Raw genomic sequence first — 13568 nt, forward strand, 5'->3', positions numbered from 1 at the left:
TTGCCAAAAAGCATAGAACCAATGATGTAATTTATTATTTAGTTATTTTTTAACAATCTCATAGCAATAAAGTGGTATTCAGTCCTCCAAATTCAGGACTAAACTGTACTTATTAGCCATGGGGCACACGTGTTGTGTTGACACTCTGTTGGGTGATCTGTGAGCACTTTGTGCCCAGGAAAATCTGGAAGGGGTTGGCAGCACCCTGCCTTGTTCATACCTGTCTGAAAGATGGGCCAAAGCTGAAGCACGGCATCATGGCTTGTCAGTGGTTCTGCAGAAATAGCTGGTAGGAGAAGCTGGACACTGAGAGAGGAAGGTGGACACCGGCACAGACTGCACACGGTGAGGCTGCACAGCCATAGATGGGGCTTCACACTGTCAGGTGAAGCTGGCCAGGGGCCAAACAGGACACCACAAACCCCACAATCCAGCAAACCCCAAACAAACACCACGCCACAAACCCCCAGACACTAGCGCAAACTGTGCAACAAAAAACACCGAAAAAAAATGCCACCCAGAAACACCGACAACCAAGACCGAACACCACCACGCCGCCAGGGGCGCTCGCAAGCAGCAACCCACACGGCTAAAGCGTTAACGGCCTCGCCCGCAGCAGTGGCCCCGCTCCCGGCCCGTGACGCACCTCGCGGCCCACCAATGGCAGCTGCCGCCGTTTCCGTGAGCGCGCCTGCCCTGCGCGCGTGTCCGTGGCAGACGCGAGCGGGGCGGCCATGGCGAAGCACACGGTGTCGTCAGCGCGGTTCCGCCGGGTGGATGTGGATGAGTACGACGAGAACAAGTTTGTGGATGAGGAGGATGGAGGCGACGGTCAAGCGGGGCCCGATGAGGGCGAGGTGGATTCGTGTCTGCGGCAATATCCTTCCGCCCGCGCGGAGGGAAAGAGTCTCGTCAGGAGCGGGCGCGGCGATTGTGGGAGGAGGGTGCGGAGCCTTGCGGGCAGGGAACGGGCGCTACGGCTGCTGCCGGAGCTGCCTTGTATGGGAACACCCGTGCCTGGAGCGGGGCGACCCGGCCGTGGCCTGACAGGAGGGCAGGAAGCGGCTGAGGGGAAGGGCAGCCGAGGCTGGCAGGAGGAAAGGCTGCAAGGCTGACAAGGGGAAGCGACCGGGACTGCGAGAAGGAAGCCAGCCTCGCTTCCTCCCCATCACGGCAGAGGCGGCGGCGGCGGCTCAGGGCTGCCGTATCTGGGAGGGGTGAGAAGGATGGAGGAATGGGTTTTCCTGTGGCGGAAAGGAGCGCTCCGTGTGCTCGCCGCCGGCTTCCCTGCCTGGCTACCTTACGGACTAGCTCTTGCCACAAGCCACTGTTAAGTCGCTGTCCCTAAGGCCTGCTATGAATTGCAGATGTGGGTAATGATTCATTTTACTGGGATTCTCGTGCGGTGAAGAACCAAAGAAGTATACTCCAATGCTGGAAGTGTGCAGCTTTTCGGTGCTGTGCCTTCCTCAAATGGCCTGATGATTGCAATCTCGCAATGTAGTCTGTGCTGGCTGTTGAGGGAATCATTGTAGCCACTGAACCGTTAAGTAATTTCGGTCATACACAAGCCAGCTACAGGTCTCGGGACCCTGCAGCTGGTTCTGTTGCTTCCTAAATACTTGGTATCTGGTCCTTAACCATCTGGCACAGGGAACATGATGGCTGCACTACAGGCAGCTCTGAAGAACCCTCCCATCAACACGAAGAACCAAGCGGTGAAGGTGAATAGGAACCAATTCACTCATGGCTTACTCCTTGTCCTGCTTTGAACTAGAACAAAACCAGTTCTCACTTCAGTGATATTTTTTACAGCCTTAGCCCCTGATGCTCCTTAGAAATCCTATTTTGTTTCTATAACCCCAAAAAACCCTGACAGGTGCACCTTAGGAAGCCAAGGAAGCTGAGTTTAGGGTATTCCCTGATGTCAAAGCATCTGTGTCCTCGGGTGATGTAATCTTGTTCAAAACACCACAGCTTTGTCACATGTGCTTTAACTTGGTGCTAGATCAGGTTTTGTGTGTTATCCTACCTGGGCTGCTGGTGTGTTGTGTGTCCTGGGTAACTCCACACATCATCGGGTACCCCATGCCTGATCCAGAGCTGGCAGCATGTAGATGTAGTTGGCACCAAACAACTGAGGAACCAAAAGTGCAGTTGTCACCTCTGACCAAGTAAGTTGCTAGCACAGCCAGAGCCTGAACCTGTGAAAAAGGAAGAACTGGTGGTTATTTCATTTGATCAAAACTGAGCTGTTCAAAACCTTAGTGCACGCAAGCACTCCCCCTGTGACAATGTAGGAACCTGCTGCATGGCTGTATTTCTGAGTCTCCCCAGAATAACCATGAATGGCTCCTGATAGTAGTGGCAGGAGGAACAGGCAAAGAAAATGTGGAATTGTTCAGATGGCAAGCACCTGTAGAGCTCTGTTCTCCCTGTTTGAGAGTCCCACAGGCATGTGTCTTGTGCTGCTCACCAAGATGTCCATGGAATCTTTTTCACCTTTCCCAAGGATTTTCACAGAGTTTTGAGATCCAGCTGTTCATAAGAAGTGTGACCAGCAGCAGGTTGAGGGAGGTTCACCTCTTCCTCTACTCTGCCCCAGTGAGGCCACATCTGGAATAACTCTGTCTAGTTCTGGGTTTCCCAGTTCAAGAGAGACAGGGAACCACTGGAGAGAGCCCAGTGGAGACTACAAAGAGGCTGAGGGATCTGGAGCATCTCTGTGAGGAGGAAAGGCTGAGAGACCTGGGGCTGTTGAGCCTGGAGAAGAACAGCCCAATAGGGGAGCTGCTACTGGTACCTAAAGGGGAATGGAGGTAGGGTCAAGAGGGTGAGGAGAGGATCTTTCCACTGTTGCCCAGTGACAGGACAAGGGGCAGCAGGCACAAATTGGAACCTAGGAGGTTCCACCTCAACAGGAGAAGAAAATTCTTAGGTGTGAGGGTGCTGGAGCCCCAGACCAAGCTGCCCAGAGAGGTTGTGGAATCCTCTGAAGAGATTCCAAACCTGCCTGGACACAGTGATCCTGTGCAAGCTGCTCTGGATGATCCTGCTTTAGGAGTGGGATGAGACTAGATGATCTCCAGAGATCCCTTCCAACCGCCACCATGCTTGGATTCTTTTAGGACAGCACTTTATGAAAGGCTTAAAAACTTTGTCCTCACATCAACCAACTTGTTTCCATTACAGCCATATTGATGTACATACTATGAAGGCAGAATTGAAGAGGGCAGAACAACTGAATGTTAATGTTAGGCCTCATTTTCAGTTGTTCTTGTGGAACTTTTAAGTTTTTACCTATAGTTTTTTACATGAGGTCTTGCTGAGCTGAGTAGCTATGGGATATTAAGCTGAGCAAACTAACATCCCTAATTTCAAAAGAATGAAACTGCTTGAAATATTTGTAGAATGGAACTATTCAAAAGTCCAACATGCATGAGACCTTTTTCTTTCATCTACCCTCAGTGATGAACAGGAAGAGCTGCTGTAATCATGCCAAATACATTCCTGGACCTGAAATGACATCCAGCTAGACTTGCAAATGGTTATTAATACAAAATATTAGTGCTGCAGGTTTGCAGGGACAGAAGCTGACTATTGAAAACATGGCTTCAAGTTATCAGCTCTTCCAGCCTGAGCAGTGGCATTTCTATGGAATAGAATCATAGAATCAGACTGCTTGGGTTGGAAGGGAACTTTAAAAGGTCACTTAGTCTAACTCCACTGCAGTCAGCAAGGACATCTGCAACTAGAACAGGTTGCTCAGAGCCCCATACAACCCAATTTAGAATGGGTTCCAGGGATGGGGCATCTACCACCTTTCTGGGCAACCTGGGCCAGTGTTTCACCACCGTAACATAACCTAGTATCTCATAAAATGGTACAGGTGACAAGGGAAGGCAACTCTTAGAATTATTTTGGAATTTACCAGATCTCAAGTTTCAAAACTAAATTAGTTAGCCATAACCTAAATTTATAGGTGGAGAGCTGCAAACACAAGCAGAGTGAGGGGAAAAAATCCTACAGCAGGACAAACACAATTCAACCCTGATGCTGTTTATCTGATATGTGTTATTATCATAAGCTTTGAGCACAACCTGCCCTTTTCAAACAGCCTTTAGAATAATTTAAAAACTATCTTTGTTGGAAAGATGAAGGCACTTTCCATGGGAGTGAGCATATCTTTGCTTGCTTCATTTCTTGACAGGACCGTGCAGAAAGCATTGTCCTGAAGGTCCTCATCTCCTTCAAAGCCAATGATATTGAGAAGGCAGTGCAGTCACTGGACAAGAATGGGGTTGACCTGCTGATGAAGTACATCTACAAAGGTTTTGAGAGCCCCTCTGACAACAGCAGCGCCGTGCTGCTGCAGTGGCATGAGAAGGTGAGTTCACAGGGTGTGCTCTTGTAGGGGTTATCTGTGAGAGCAGGTTCTTGGGTCTAGAGCATGCTTACCAAGCCTGGTAAGAATGACCTTGCTGCCTGGTAAAAACTGAAATGTCACATTTCATGCTGCAAGGAGGTCCTGCCTTTGATTACTTGGGTAAAGATTCTGCAGTTAAAGTTTGGGTTTTTTTAGACTGAGGGAAACAAAATCCTTCAATCCAATGATTCACATGGGTGGAAGTAGAATATCCTTCCCTGAGGGACGTAAAATTTGCAACTTAGAAATAAAAGCTTGTTAAATACCTGCCTTCAAAGCAAACATGGTCATTGTTCCCTGCACCCTGAGTTTGAGTGTAGTTTTGGTCCCCACTGTACAAAACAGATGCAGACAGGCTGGAAAGTGCCCAGAGGACTGGCAGCTCTGCCATGTGAGGAAAGGCTGAGAGAGCTGGGTTTGTTCAGCATTGAGAAGGCTTAGGGTGGTTTAGTTGATTAGGTGGGTTGGATTGGTTGATAGGTTGGACACAATGATCTTGAAGGTCTCTTCCAACCTGGTTTATTCTATTGTATTTATGGGCTAGAAAACATTTTTCATCCATCCTGAATGGTGCATCAGTGGTGTTGGGTGATAGGTTGGACTTGATGATCTCAAAGTTCTTTTCCAACTGTTTATTCTAATCTAGTCTAGTCTAGTCTATTCTTACTACCATGGACTAGTACAGAAAGGGTGGCTACCAGGAGGATGGAGACTCCCTCTTTACAAGGAATCCCATGGGAAAAACAAGACAAAGGGTTGGTGGGTACAAATTACTCATGGGGAGATTCCGATTGGATTCCAGAAGAAAACATTTCTGCAGGGGAACAATTAAACTGTGGAATCATCTCCCAGGGGAAGTAGTGGATTCCTCTACGTTGGTCAGTTTGAAGACTCAGCTTGACAGGGTGCTGGGCCATCTCATTTCAACTGATCACCTAGAAAGGTTAGACCAGATGATCCTTGGGGTCCCTTACAACTTGGTTCTCTGTGATTCTGTGTGATTTGTAAAATGTGGAGAGATGCTCATTTGAAATAGTCAGGAAGGCTTTCTGGTCAGTGGTTTCAGCCTGTAGTTACCTTGACCTGGGGTAATTCCTATGTTTCTGTTCCCAGGCACTGGCTGCTGGAGGAGTGGGGTCCATCGTGCGTGTTCTGACTGCCAGGAAAACGGTTTAAATCCAGCAACAAGCAGCTGTCTGCCCTCCAGGGCCTGGGAAGTGCTGGTGCAAACCCCAGACCACCAAATGCCGTTGCTGCCCCATGGGCAGTGCCTGTCTCTCAGCTTGCCTTCTCACTGCTGCTTTCATACCTGACCAGTAATGCATATCGTGATGTCTTTTTGATGGTTGTTTTTTTGGTTAAATTCTGGAAAACGATGAAGGTGCAATTTTGTTTCTAACAGGAATATTTGGTACTGATGAACGTTTCAGTGACAGCATCTAGTGATGTGTACAGCTTTGTCTTTAGGGTGATTGGCATTTGTGTGTAATTATGGCTGATTTCAACCTGACTTTCCAAGCAAGTGCTGAGGGACTGAGGGCAATGTCTTAATTCTTTCTGCTAGCCAGCAGTGTTTTGCCCTAAGATGTGCTTTTGAGAAGTGAGGCAGCTATTAATACAGGTAATGGGACCATGCTTCCTTTGGTCAACCTCTGAACCTACAACCTTGAACAAGACAGTAAGCAAAAATTCCTTTCTGACACCAATTATCATTCCTGAGAGCTGAGTACTTTTCTTACCCTCACATCATAAAGCCTGCACAGGTTCCTCATGATCAGTCAGGTTCTGGGTCCACAGCAGGAAGGTCATAAAGTTGTCCATCATGCAGTTGGGATGATGGAAGGTTGATGGTCCATTTTTGCTGGAGCCCAGCCCAGTGGGAGCAGCAATCCTGAAAAGAAGGAAAAGCAGCTTTCACACAGCAGATAATCCTTCAGCAGCTTGAAAGTGGTTTAATTTTGTCAAGCACAACAAAGTGGCTGCTTGGGGTGATCTGAGAAACACTTACTGGTGTCCATTCTGTGGTTGCAGAGCTCTCCCATGTGTTGTTTTCTGGTGTCTTAAGGGACACCAGAGAGCTGACATTCCTGTTGGGTTGAGCCATAATGTGTTAGCTAATGGGCAAATCAGGTTCCATAATACAGAGGAGTACCTCACCAAGAACTGGGAAAAGCCAGGACATCCCAGACCTCAGGTGACTGTTGATGGTTTAGGGCCAGGACTGAAACACATATTTTCCATTCACCATTTTACTGTAGTTCACTTGTGTAAAACTCTTGGGGAACTTGGGAAATCTTTCCTGTTTTTTGATATCTGCCTTTTTGTTTTTGTAAAAATAACAAAGACCAGACAATAAATCATTGCTGAATATTTACTTGGTGTCTGAAGTGCCTTCAAGTTAACTATGGGACTGACTGTTTTCAGCGGGCTGCTATTCCACAACAGATGACACTAAAAACCAAAGCCCTAAAACATATCCTGTTATTTTTCTTAATATTTCTGGTTTCTAGCTGCTACTTGTTTATGTATGTATCTCTGGATTGAGATCCCTGTTGTCCCATGCCATCCGCTTCATACCCTTGAGGCCCACAAAATGGCACATTAACTGGTACTGCCAACAGCAGGGGATTTCTGTCTTCAGCCTAAAAGCCAAGAGGAAGTTCCTGTACTTCAGTGTGGTGTAGGAAGCTACTTTTGGATGAAAGGGGTGCTTGGACAGACAAGCATTAAGAACATTACAAAATTCTTCTTTGCCTATTCTTAACTCACAGACTTATATGTTGAAACTCATGTCAGGTCAATCCAGATGCCTCTCCTTGTTGAGAACAAATTTCCTTTAAAGCGAGCTTCTGAGGTATGGCCTAAGCATTTCCTCTACCATCCTTGCCCTTGTTTATCAACATTACCATTGTTTGCTGCCAGTTCCTTCCATACATCTTAACTCAAATGGACTAATAAAGTTTTCCACAGGTTTAGACATGCAACAGACATTCTTCTATACCCAAGGAAACAAAGCATCCTTTTCCAGCTGAAAATCAACAGGCAGTGATCATTCAAACAAGCAAGCTCCAAAAAAAACCTTCCTAATGCTAGAGCTTCAAGGAGACATAATTAAGGCTAAACTAGAATAAAAAACCAATCAAAGTATAATCTGTAATACAAAAAATATTGAGACAAACATAGACCCTCTGGATTGCTTGGCAGAAACTTGAAAGAACAAACACTACAATGACTCTACAGGTCTTCATTTACTGAACGTGCTTGAGCAACCCCATCAACTCCACAGGGGTCTCAGCCCTGTGATCCTAAAGAGCACCTCAGAGAGATTTTATCACTTTCCCTGCCTGCCTTGGCAGATTCAGAACACTTCAGATGGTAAGCTTGCATTCCAGTTAAACCCCTCCTCACCTTTTCAATTCCTTCATTTGGCCTCTGGTTGTCTTGCAGTGACAGTGATGTTCTGTGCCCAAGAAGGCAACTGACAGCTATCTAAAATAGCAAAATATCAGAAATATTTATTAAGGCTTGGGACTGCTAACAAAGTTTTTTAGTAAGCAACTTCAATTATGAAGTACTAAATGACAAAAGTTTCAATAAAAAATTTCCAATTACTTAAACACCTCTAAATGCTTTATTTAGCTGATAATGTGTTGTTTCTCTAACTTAATAATGCTTTTAGTGCATCTTTATATAGCATTGATGGGATTAAAAGGAGGTAGTGCGTTTACAAAGGAAGAATTGTCTGTGAGTTGGAATAGAAAGGGAGGAACCAGACAGTTCTCCTTATCTATGTGTGTGTAAATCACAAAAGGGCCTCTGCTAAGTACCTTACCTTGAATCTGGTAAATCAGTAGGGGTCTGTCTGAAGATAGCAGACACTGAACACAGCCTGAACTTCTGAACTTTTAGGACAAGAGCACAGGCTTAGTAGACCACTGAATATTAACTTCTCCACCCAGAGAACCTAATTTAATGGAACATACAATGCATGATGCAAGGGGGTTACAAGGGAAGGGGGACATGCAGTAGGCATTTGGGAAAGATTGTAAATCCTGAGTGCCTCAGCCTAAGGGGAAAGGGAGAGGGAAATTTGCATCCAGGGATTTAGGATAAAAGGGAAGCTGTGTCTTCCAGCAAGAGAGATCCAACAAGGAATTGCCCTGTGGACTCTCCCTTTATTCCAATGAAGGTTTACAAGACTCCTCTGTCTCTGTTGTGAACAGGAACTTCTAGATCAGATTATTTTTTTCCTTACAGCATGCTGTGTATCCAGGCACTGGTTTTGTACTGTAAAACTATTCTAGATGGAAAAATTAATGTCAGCAATTATTTGCTACTTGTATGCACTAACAGCTTATTTGAAAGTGACCCACGTGCAGCACTTCAAAGATGCAGCTGTGTTGAACCTCAGCTGTAGAGATACTCTGGAACTCTTGGAAAAACTTAACTCTTCGAAATGCAAATACTCCCAGTTTTTGGAGTAAACACTTGACACAAGACCATGCTCTTACTGCAGCGCTACAAGGCAATAATTCTCTTTTTCCTCCCAAGAGCAGTGTACTAGAGACTGGTACTTCTCTAGATCCTGCTGTGTTTACGATTGCTGGTTTATCTTCTTCATTCTAGACGTGTGTCTTTGTGATGAATGTGTGTGAAGCTTGCCTAACTCATTGTGCAGAACCCCTAAAATATAGTGAGTGGGCAGTAAATTTCTGTCTTATTTAGTGTTTATAAGTACTTTATGTCTCTCACTTACAGTATGTAAACAGTAAACTATATATTCTCAGAGCATTAAGCTCTCGCTGTCCCTTCCAACCCTCCAGCATAAAGCCTTAGCTCTGCACTCGATCTGTGACGGTGAGCACCGGTAGCGCCCTGCTCTGGTCAGCCGGAGAGAGGAGACGGCCCAGCGGCTGAAGAGGGGGGCCATGGAACCGAGCACCCCGAGGCCTCCCCCGGCAAATGGAAGCAGTAACGCTTTGTTTTCCCCTTATGCCTTCACGCAAAGCCGGTGAGCCGAGACCGCCACCTCCGCCAGCCCTCACCCTGCTCGCCTCACCATGAGCCGCAGAGCGGCCGCGACAGCCCCGCCCCGGGAGCGTGTGGCGCCTTCCCGCCCACCGCGGAGGACGGCGGTGGCGGCCCGGTCACCTCACAGGCGGGTGACAGCGCCATGGCGGCGGTGCGAGACGTCGAGATCGACCCCGAGGGAACCTTCAAGTACATCCTGGTGCGCCTGCAGCGCCCGGGCGGCGGGGAGCAGCGGGACATAGTCCGCGGCACCAAGGCGGCCGAATTTCACAGTGCGTGACAGGCCGAGGGAGCGGGGCTCGGGAAGCGGCCGTTGGCGGCCCCCCTCCGGTGGCTTCTCCCTCAGGGACGGGGCGGCCGATTTCCCCGGGAAGCTGAGGCGGAGGGGAGCCCCCGGCCTGCGGGGACTGGTGCTTAGAAGTGCGTTTCGTACCCCCTTCATAGGTGTCACATGCAAATGCGACAAGTGGGCCCGTGTCTGTCACATGAAATTCCCCACCTTGATAAAGCTCATTTAGGAGAATGAGGTGTGCTAACCGAGCGAACTGGGAGGACAGGAAAGCTGGGGAGAGACTTTTTGTAGGGAGTGTAGGGTTAGGATGAAGAAAACGGTTTCCAGCTAAGAGAGGGTAGGTTTAGATTGACTATTAAGCAGAAAATTTTGACGGTGGGGGTGGTGAGGCACTGCAGCATGTTGCCTGGAGAAGCTGTGGATACCCTATCCCTGGAACTCTTCAAGGCTACATTGGTTGGGGGTTTGAACAACCTGATCTAGTGGAAGGTGTTAGTGCCCATAGCATGGGGGTTTGGAACTAGATGATCTTTAAGGTCCCTTCCAATCCAAACCATTACATGATTCCAAGTAAAAAATCTGAAACAGATAACCTTAATTACAGCCTTGCTATATCTGTCAAGAGAAACCTCCTGCCCTTGCAGCTGAAAGAGGAAAATGAATGGACAATAACTGAAGATTATTTGGTGCCTAGTGTGTATTCTAATGTCTCTAACCATTTTTTCTTGAGCAGATCACATATTTGAAAAACTAAATCCTGAGATGGAAAAGCTGGGATATGAGTGCAAGTGCCTTGGAGGAGGCAAAATTGATCATAATAGCAAAGACAAGAAAATAAGGGTATTTGGGCTCTCTACAGTAAGTGTCCCTTCTCATCTCACATGTCCCTTCAATTTCTTTTGTCTCTGTTCTGGGGTTTCTGTTCTGTAGTGTGGTGGTTCTTGGCCATTTGAATCACAGTGCAAATATTAACTGGAAAACTTGCCTGGCTTACTTATGAGATAGATTAGAAAAACACTAGTTCTAAGATCAGGAGTCCAAACCAAAACTAATTGGATAACTTAATGCTGATTTTATTCCATGTTAACTTGTAATCAAGACTAAAATCAGAAGTTAGCACCTCTTTACTCAGAATCTGTTCTTGCTGCCTTAGCCCATTTGTAGATACAGAGTCCTGCTCCAGCTGTATTGTGATCTTTATTTGCCAGTAAAAATGTTGGTTGGTAGTGACCAGCTAAATTGTGAATGTTCTGTGTGTATACTTAGTGAGAGGAGTAGAACCAGTTCGAGTGTGGTGAATTTTTATTGAAGGTGTAGTGTCACATCATCTGGGAATAAAAGTATCTTCCATGAAGAGAGAAACAATTTTTGTTACCTGTTATTATTACGAGTAAGTTCAGTTTCTTTGTGAAACACTCAGTAAAGGGTAATGATTTCTTGAATTTAGGGGACATGCTGTAGTTGGTTTCTGGTGTTGCCCTGTGTTGAAGCATGGCTGCTTCTGTAGTAACAGTGGAAGCAAATATTCTAGGCTTCTAATGTAGTCAAGAAGAAAAATTTCAGTTAATTGTTTTTACACAAAGTGATGGTTACTTCAACTCAGCTTACCTTGGAAGAGCAATGAAGGCTGGCCCTCAAGTATGTTAAGCTTTTGTTAAGCACTAGTGCTGATTTTGTTCCAAAGTGACTCTTGCCACTCCCCTCCAAATCTCTTCAGGATTTGTACGGAGGGAGAAGGCAGTGTCTTTTTCTACTAAATTCTTGTGATTGTAGGGCCTCATCATAACTGTATTTTTAGATGAGGCTTGACACCTGTGTTATTAATCCAGCTGTCAATGTAGCATTAGAGGTAGCAAACAACTTTTGCTCTTGTAATGTAATGTCTATGAACAATACTTTTTTCTCTGCTTTGGCCACCCTGCTGTTTAGAGATGGGCACCATATAAAATCAAAAGTTTTATTACCAGGAGACCTGGAGGTTCAGAAGACCTCAGTAGCAGGCCAGAAGTTAGTATATTTATTACACTGGTTTAATGCTTCTCTTCACTTGTAGATTTATTGTTAGACAGAACTACGACCTTGATACATTCAAAAAACCATGAAAGTAGTCACTACCTTCTTTTGAAGTAGATGCTGTGCTATTTGCAAAGCCAGATAGTCTTCAAAGTGGTTACCAAGGCAAGAGTGCTTTAACAGACAGGATAAACCTGCAGTATTTCTAACATAACTATGGTGTTTTTCTAAAGTTTGCATTTTATAATGCATCAGTATTTTTAACCTGGGCAGTTTAAATGCTGGTTTACTTAAGTTGTTCCTCTTGAGGATGAGTCAGTCAGGAATAACAGTACATGTTGTGTTTAATAATACAATCTAGAGCACTTTTTTCAGTCTGCCAAGTTAAGTTCCATGTGAAATATTCCTAGGGGGAAAAAAAAAGTAATCTGTAAATCACAGAGTTTTATGAATTAACTGCACTGATGTGCAGTAAAAGTTTTTTTCACAAGGCAAAACTTACATGTAATTGTGAACTAACAAACTGAGATAACTCCAGTCCTATAGAAGAATGTAAGTGCACTACTCCAGGCACCTCTACCACAGCTGTCTTAAATTTCAGTGAAAGAGTAACAGGGATTTAAATGAGTTTAAAAATCACAGGGGTCATCTGACATTGCCTTAGTTCAAAGGTGCAGGTATTTAAAATGATGTCATTACCAGGAAAGGCAAAATTGCAAATAAATCATGCAGACTGATTTTTTTCAGTGGCTGGGATACTACTCAAATGTTTACACATGTGGTAGCTTATTCCCTTTTCCATCACCTGAGCCAATGTGTGCTCATACATTAAGGTGGGTAACATGCAATGTCTGTAGTTTAAAAGAACATTCAATAAGTATGGTGAATGAGGGGTTTGGAATACTTTAGAACAAGCTTTCTGCTGGAGAAACCATGTGAAAAATGCATCCTCTATTACCTGAGATTGCTTGACCCAGTCTCATTCATTTTCTACAACTCAAGCTGGGGAAGGAATTGGCGAAACAGGAAAAATAAAACAAGATACTGCAAGAATAATAGAGCCTGTATTTGATTTTTACATTAACTGCTTGCAGAATCAAATTGTAACTGGATAATTTTGTGTTGACAAGAACCAAATGGTTCTGTGGACTGACTTTCCGTACATGTCTAAGGAGCACTTCTTCTTTCCTGTAGGGCTATGGAAAAGCAGATCACTCTGTGACTGTGGAGATCCTGAAGAAAGCATACACAGATTATGAAATCACTTGGTCAGACGACAAGAAATAAATCAGCTACTTAGGAACACAACCAGCTCAAACCTGGTAACTCTGTGAGCTCTACTTTGATAAATTAAACTGAATGTGTCTATGTATGCTACCATAAATCTGGAGTAACTGGACTCTGCTGTAATTTACAATACAGTTGGTAACCCCCAGATCAATTTCAGATCATTTTTTTTTGGTTCAGAATCTGAAGTTCTAAGCATTTTTTTTTTCCTTTTGATATGCCATCTAATTAAACACACTCATATCTTACCTTCAGGTTGTTTTCATCCAGTCCTCTCTCACTGGTGCTCTGTAGGAGACACCAGGATTTTGCCATCAGCTTAAATACCACAGGCTCAAATCTGTTCCCTTCATCATTTGACTGTAATGCTTTTGGTTTCCTTTATTGCTCTTTTGGATTTTCCTGTCTACATTTAGAAATACTGGGAGGGTGGGGAAGGTTGACTGTTACAGATATTCATCAAGGATCTAAATGTTCAATTTACTCCATGGATTTGAAAATTAAGTCACGTTCCACACA

The 13568-nt window shown here is 45.1% G+C and overlaps 2 protein-coding genes across 2 annotated transcripts; both read left to right on the top strand.

Moving 5' to 3' along the window:
* The first annotated feature begins 682 nt into the window (after positions 1-682).
* LOC137442572 (actin-related protein 2/3 complex subunit 5) lies at positions 683-6800 on the top strand. Its single transcript, XM_068141514.1, has 4 exons — positions 683-877; positions 1652-1724; positions 4211-4387; positions 5540-6800. Exons 1-4 carry the CDS (start codon positions 735-737, stop codon positions 5600-5602), a joined length of 456 nt encoding a protein of 151 aa, XP_067997615.1. The 5' UTR covers positions 683-734; the 3' UTR covers positions 5603-6800.
* Positions 6801-9520: 2720 nt separating this feature from the next.
* Positions 9521-13194, top strand: LOC137442575 (14 kDa phosphohistidine phosphatase-like). The gene is made up of 3 exons (XM_068141517.1): positions 9521-9729; positions 10483-10607; positions 12957-13194. Exons 1-3 carry the CDS (start codon positions 9600-9602, stop codon positions 13047-13049), a joined length of 348 nt encoding a protein of 115 aa, XP_067997618.1. The 5' UTR covers positions 9521-9599; the 3' UTR covers positions 13050-13194.
* Positions 13195-13568: the final 374 nt, after the last annotated feature.

This window comes from Melanerpes formicivorus, unplaced genomic scaffold, assembly GCF_026170545.1.
Source record: "Melanerpes formicivorus ecotype bairdi unplaced genomic scaffold, bMelFor1.0.p_v2 SCAF_7, whole genome shotgun sequence".
Taxonomy (NCBI): domain Eukaryota; kingdom Metazoa; phylum Chordata; class Aves; order Piciformes; family Picidae; genus Melanerpes; species Melanerpes formicivorus.